This window comes from Branchiostoma belcheri, unplaced genomic scaffold (assembly GCF_001625305.1).
Source record: "Branchiostoma belcheri isolate BF01 breed outbred unplaced genomic scaffold, Haploidv18h27 scaffold18, whole genome shotgun sequence".
Lineage (NCBI taxonomy): Eukaryota > Metazoa > Chordata > Leptocardii > Amphioxiformes > Branchiostomatidae > Branchiostoma > Branchiostoma belcheri.
The window spans coordinates 710082-716552 of record NW_017803268.1 but is presented as its reverse complement, the minus strand read 5'-3'; the positions used below and the strand labels follow the sequence as shown (position 1 = coordinate 716552).

Genomic DNA, 6471 nt, shown 5'->3' with positions numbered 1-6471 from the left:
ACAGTATTTCCGCACTAAAAAGCAATATACTCGTCTCCAATGCGCTTACCTTCATCTCTCTTGACTGGCTAGCTGTTTTAGGTAAATTGATACATACACTTCTTTCTCTGCTCAATAAGAACAATAATAAGTACCACATACTAAACGAAACCATGCTTTTTATAAACACCTTGAGTGTGGCGTGTCTGTTGTTGAGTGGAATGACTTTGAATGCCACTTGGACCAGCGCCTGCAAAATGTATGCTACATTATACATACTATAGGATCTGTCAAACGAGAGTGGGTTAGTTTTTATACTTACCTGTAGTTATTAGCCAATAAAAAATGCCCCTCATTGAAAATAATGAAACTAGTTGGCTTTGACCTCTTTTCTTTCGATACCATTGTTTGCTTTGCTTATTGTAAGTTTTAATTTCGAGGTTGGATGAAATATTAACTCTTTGAGATCCAGTGACCCTAGTAGCTGTATATATAGTTTATTTCTTTTTGCTATTATTCATACTTGGCGGAACCTGACTGTTATAGATTTATAATACCTGCACTTCCTCGTGCTGGTTGCTGGGTGGACTGATGGCGACCATCTCTGCTTGATCCTCCATCAGTTGCATAGTACCCTACAAAACGCAAACCAAGTTATAAACCGGAGGTGAATGCAATTTCATGATCAATTCGATGTGACATTGGCTTTGCTGTATACAGTGCATGAAAAACTTCATGTATTACTTCAATACTTTGTTACATATCTAGATCTTTGCTTCAAGAGGACTTCATATTTATAGCTAATGATGATTAGTTAGCAGTATCGGTATATGCCTATTTATTTATTTATTTATGTTTTATTTAAACAGGGTAGAACCCTCAGTGCTATTTAAAACCACTGCTTTTCGGGAATGCCCTGCAAATGCCACGAGAAGGCTGCTAGAATCTGTGTATTGACATGTCTCGTTATATCTTACCTCCTTTGGTCCTTTTGCTGCTCCCCGTGGTGTTACTTCCTCGTTTTGTCCCTCGTCCGCCTTATTAAACAAAAGAAAATGTTTTAATGAAAACATTTACAGACATGCAGTCCAAAGATACAAGTACCTCCTATCTTGCCCTTGAAGATGGAGTTTGCACTCCATAAAGTAGATTGAGCCAATGTAAACTTTCTGGGTTCAGTCTGCAACTCATCATGGAAAGAAAATATAAACCTTTAAAAAAAAGGGAAAGACATTCATACAGGGACCCAACTACCTCTGGTTGTGAGAGAGTCAATGTGCAGCTTTTTAACCTATTCAAAACGTGTGTTGAACTCGTGGACTCGTTTTTATAATTCAAAAGCAGCCGTTTTATGGGGAAAGGTTTTACGAGACAAGGCAAATTAAGAAAGGGGGCGGGGAAATGTGGAAAACGTCTTCATACCCCCTTAATTTTGGTTACTCTTACATATACCTTGGAACCTATGCCGTCTACATAGAAATATACTAGTTTCACTTTCACATTCTAGTATCCGACCGTAGAAAATAAGCAGAAAAGATTGAATTAACGGAACTCGTGTTGCATTTCTTCACAACAGGCTACAAACTAAGGGAAATGTATGTAAACATCAACGCCAACTGAAATAGGAATAAGAACAGATACTAGTATACGCTGCACTCCCATTGTTGATTATCAAAAGTGTGTGGAGACGGACAGAGAACGTGACTAAAATGGCGGGAGACATTATGGGTGATGACGTAAATAACTTGCCAATGTCTAGAGCTTTTTTAAAGAACCCTAACAGGACACTGGTGCTACACAGATCACAAATAAGATTTATACCTATATTAGATGATATCGATAAAGAGTGATTTTTCATAATGAGCACTAAAATAAGGCTTGAAATTCAAAATGGAGTCTTTGTAGTCAAGTCTACGTGTATGTAGATAACGGTAACTATGTCACACAAAACTTTTGGTGCTCATGGCGTAACCGGCCCCTTTGTACTTTTACGTTCAAACTTAATAACGAAGTCAAAACTTGGACTTACCCAAACTTTCTCTCTCTTCTCTTGCTAGATTTTCGACTTCCTCGACTAGGTCGAACTTCTTACGGGCCCTCAAAAACGACGACAGCAGACTCAGATCACCGACCGGTAGTTTCGCATCTGCCTCCAACATGTTGAACATTTCATGAGGAGTCGCCTTTTCAACTTTAGCTGCTCCAAGGTGCCCATCTTTAACTAGGGTGGCTCGTAGTGCTTTAACGTGACGTCGAGAAAGGCTGTCAGAAACCTTGTTGTACAGCAGGTTTCGTTTAGATAGACCAGCCATTTTCTAGGCCCTTTATTTTCATCTCACCTTTGCCCTTCAAGATGGCGCCAACAGGTGGAATGCAGACGTGACCTTTGTGGTGTCGTGTGTCATACTTCGTTGACTTTGTGGGTGTGGTGCTAGGGAGCAGACCAAAGACTTTGTATTATGACTTGTAATGGGCCTGGGCTTGCTTAAATTTACAAGTTGTCGTTGAAGCCATTTCGATCCAAAGTCTTCAAATGTTTTATTGTATCTTCACAAGAACACCTATTGATTCAAAGTTTAACGTATCATCGTTGTTTTGACTCGATGACTTAACACTTTCACTTTAAAAACCGAGCCAAGCAAACTATATGCAAGCTTCTTGCGAGATTAAAGTCTAAACTTTTTAGGACCCGTTTGCTAGAGGCGGAGGGACCTTGTGTTTCGGAGGCCGTCCGACTATCTATCAAACAATTGCCCAATGCTACCAAATTAACCAACACAATAAAACATATGTTATTGATCAAATAGTATAGGTCTTTATTTATACAACACAAACACAAGAATAGCATATCATTAACTTCTTCATGGCATCGTGGATGAAGAAACCAACTAGTACTTCACAGAAAACATTCCTGCTGACGATTTGTAAATAAAAAAAAACTATTAAATGTATCTACAGGTTCAACTTCTTCTCACTTCTTGAGGCAGTTGTGGAAGATGTAGAATTGATTAAAAACTCGAGATACTGTGGAATGAAGGTGTACCAAACTTGAAGCACATACGAAAAACAAAAGGCATCTATTGAAAATCAACAGGTGGTTGTTTATGTACGTCTTGGCACTGGCACTAACCCAGGAGGAATCTTCCCTATAGGGGGTGGCAATTTCTCCTTGGGGGCACTCCCTACAATTTTGAAAAACAGCTGATTAAAAGTATTCTGTCCGTATCTTGGATTTCTCTCGATCGGTCCATAAAAATGAGCACCCTGAAAAACCGGAGGAACATCGTTACGGTTGATCTCATCGAAGAAAACTGGGAGAAACTTTTCGTGAACTTTTGGGTCTGCAAGTTGAGCGTAGATGACTTTGCCTTCGAATCTGACTTTGTATTCTGATGTAGCCTCCTCGTCCTTTTTACCAGTGACACACTGGAGGTAGTTTGGTGTACAGATCATTAACACGTAGTCGGCCATGTGGATTTCATCCTCTGTCCACCTGGTCCAGAGATTGGGTGGGTTTTGTTCTACGTATTGGTCGATGACACAGTCTATGCCGTTGTGGCGGAGCGCGTCTGCCAGAGCACGGACCCTCTCTCTCTGTAGCGCCGCGTGCGAGTCACGTTGTCTCGCTGTGCGGCTCGTATCGGTGTACGGATCCACTGTGTAGCTGATGAACACTAAAAGTATAAAAAAAGAAATCGGAAATATTTAGACTTTTTGTAAATTTCTTGCCTTATTCACTACTGGGAACTTGTCTGTTTGCGTCTATGCAATTCCCACTGGCACTCGGGCAAAGGGCTCCCGGCCAACTTCTTGCTGGCCCCCGACCAGCTTCTGGGACCAGGCTTCCTGTGCCTGACCTTTTGTTGTGGCCTGTGGTTAGGGAATTTCACCCACCCACGTGTTGTTTATTTCCAACACTTCTTCTACATCTATAAGTAGCCATGCAAACCATGTTTGGATAGTCTATTATGTATAAATAACAGTTGTTAGTGAGCCCCGGCCTTGATTTAATTTAGACGTTACTTGCTTATCAGTTTTGAGTCTCATAACTACATCGCGGACTTACAAGAACATGTTACCTCTCTTGTGTTCTGGGTTCCTTTGCATCTGTGCAGGTCCAGATCCTCGCAGTCTCTTGATCTTGAACTCTTCCTCATGTTCTATATTCGGAGAAAAATATTAAAATGTCATGTCGTCTTGATGGTATTAAAATATATACCTATATCATGGCATATGATATATACTATGTCATAGCATGTAAAAGTAAGACCGTTGAAGATGACAGTTTTATACACATACTGTACCTATGATAGCGTCCACAACATCCATACGGCCCACAGTTTCCAGTGCCTCTTTCAGCACATCTAAAGTCGCCCCCCTCCCCCTCTGTCTCCACTCCTCCAACATGTCCATACAGGCGTCCCGCGGGTCTCTGTGTTTGTAGGTAAACACATCTATAGCCGGCTCATCAAAGTCTAGCGCACGGGCCAAGTCTTTCCAACGGACGCCGAGTTTTTCCTTGATCAGCAGGAATACCCTTCTCAAATCTGGGGAAAGAAAGAATATATCATTATAAGGAAAAATCTTTACCCACATATAAACAAACGATAAACCGTGTCATTGCTTGATTGATTGATAAATATATCATTCAGTTACTTCTTAGAACATTAACCTGTGGTATTGTACATGTAAGTACAACCACATGAATTCTAAAATTGTTTAGATTCCATGAATACACAAATAGATATGATATCTATACAACTATGTTATATTAAAATAACATGGACGAACCTGTGGCTTTTGAACCATAGGGACCCTCGTCTTCTTGCTGTCGTTTCCAACCTACCCCAGGTGTTTTACCTGTACGTACAAAAAATAAGCATACACGAAATATATAGTACAAGAAGTATATAGTATCAAAACCCTAATGTATGTAAGAAATAACATTGCATGGTCATTTGGTTGTTTTTCTCATGTCAACTTTCTGATTTTAAAGTATTTCAATTTAATATCTGAATCGGTGTGTATATATGAATGATTATGCTAACCGTAATAGCTTTTGCTTTCGATTTTAGCTTTTGTACGGAAAATGTTAATGTTTTTTTTATGTTTAGCAGTCAATTTCTGTGATATCGCTTCATCAATTCAGCCTTCGGACTGCAACTGAAATAGTTGGTGTCATAATTAAACAATCTAAAATGGTTTTGATACGAACTTTCTATTATATCCACCACATCCTGATGTTTACACCCGACCAGTGCGTCCTTCAGTCTGTCCAGTGTCGCCCTCCGTCCGTTCATCCCCACCCACTTGTCCAGCACGTCCCGACAACACTGGGTCGCGTCACCCCGTCTCTTCTGGTCCGCCTCTTCGATGTCCGGGCCAGGAATGTCCAGTCGGTACGCCAACTCTTTCCAATGATGTTTGGCGTTGTCCACAACATCGTGGAAAAATTGCCGTACATCTGGAAGAATCCATAGTTGTAAAAGTTCAAGCTTTGTTCCAACACAAAAAGGAACTCACCATAAATTTTCTCATCGGTCGATCTCAGCGTCAACTTGTAATCTACCAACACAGATGAGCTCTCATTGGACTCGTTTGGAATTTGAGTAAAGCTAAGGTATTAGTGTAAGTGTCACGTAATACAAAATGGGAATCATTGAAACTTTCTTACATGTTGCTGCAATAGTCCGTAACTTATATAGCTATAATTTAAACTTTAAGATATTTTAATGTTCAAGCCTTTTGGATAGCGCCATACACTGTAAACTCCCATACAGTCTTTCCTCTCGGAAATATATTTGACGATGATACTGTGTCATAGTCTTGTACATGTATGGATGAAGAAATACGTAAACAGCTACATGTATGTGTGACTCGTCCGGTGTGAGACTATTGTATTTTCAGTTGCACACTATGTTTTTGCTTTGGCTTGTTCCACCAATATCTTTTTGCTACTAGTACATTGAAGTGCGGGAGAGCGACAAAAACGCAGATTTTGTTATATTTTCCCATTGCAAATATTTTCCTGTTAATGGCTTTACTCCAGTTTTATAACGGAAAGTCAAACCTTATATTCTGACACCAAAACCCGGAAGTAACACCTTTTCCAACATCGAAACTTGTTTCAACAACGTTAACTGCTAGATTTTCGATACACAAAACTCTTGAAATCCCCTCTTTATACTTCCCCCTTTAAACACACTTAACGCTTGTGAAAATAAGCAAAAGCTCGGTGCATGTAACTCCAGTAAAATCTTACCTGTTTCTTGTGCCCAAGCCATGGCGAATACTCGTTGGAAAGACCACCTGCTGTCACGTGATTACCTGGCTTCCCGCGTATACAACACGGCCTGCTATTGGACGACAGCTTGGAATGAACTGCCAAAGTCCCCCCGTCACCTCATAAACTACTTTTATTTTTACATCACATGAGGCGGTATTAGCGAAAGTAATGTGTAGAAAAGGCTTACTTTTGTCGTGCTGGCAGGA

At 40.2% G+C, this 6471-nt stretch overlaps 2 protein-coding genes across 2 annotated transcripts in view; both read right to left on the bottom strand.

Annotated features, from left to right (window-relative positions):
* The window catches only part of LOC109467284, a 2518-nt gene extending 227 nt beyond the window's left edge, over positions 1–2291 (bottom strand). Inside the window, exons 1-3 of the mRNA XM_019765228.1 lie at positions 2009–2291; positions 957–1016; positions 537–614 (exon numbers count right to left, since the gene is read on the bottom strand). Of these exons, the coding sequence (XP_019620787.1) occupies positions 537–614; positions 957–1016; positions 2009–2291 (421 nt within the window). The remainder of the gene's footprint in view (positions 1–536; positions 615–956; positions 1017–2008) is intronic.
* A 777-nt stretch (positions 2292–3068) lies between these two features.
* Positions 3069–6263, bottom strand: LOC109467283. Its single transcript, XM_019765226.1, has 6 exons — positions 6242–6263; positions 5195–5443; positions 4771–4839; positions 4284–4526; positions 4059–4139; positions 3069–3653 (listed from the first exon to the last, which is right to left on the bottom strand). Exons 1-6 carry the CDS (start codon positions 6261–6263, stop codon positions 3082–3084), a joined length of 1236 nt encoding a protein of 411 aa, XP_019620785.1. The 3' UTR covers positions 3069–3081.
* Positions 6264–6471: the final 208 nt, after the last annotated feature.

Coding starts and splice junctions, on each gene's coding strand:
- LOC109467283 (XM_019765226.1), bottom strand. CDS start 6,263: ATGGCTTGGGCACAAGAAACAG. Junction 4,140..4,283: donor TGTTGTGGACGCTATCATAG/GTACAGTATGTG, acceptor CTCCGAATATAG/AACATGAGGAAGAGTTCAAG. Junction 3,654..4,058: donor GAACCCAGAACACAAGAGAG/GTAACATGTTCT, acceptor TTATACTTTTAG/TGTTCATCAGCTACACAGTG.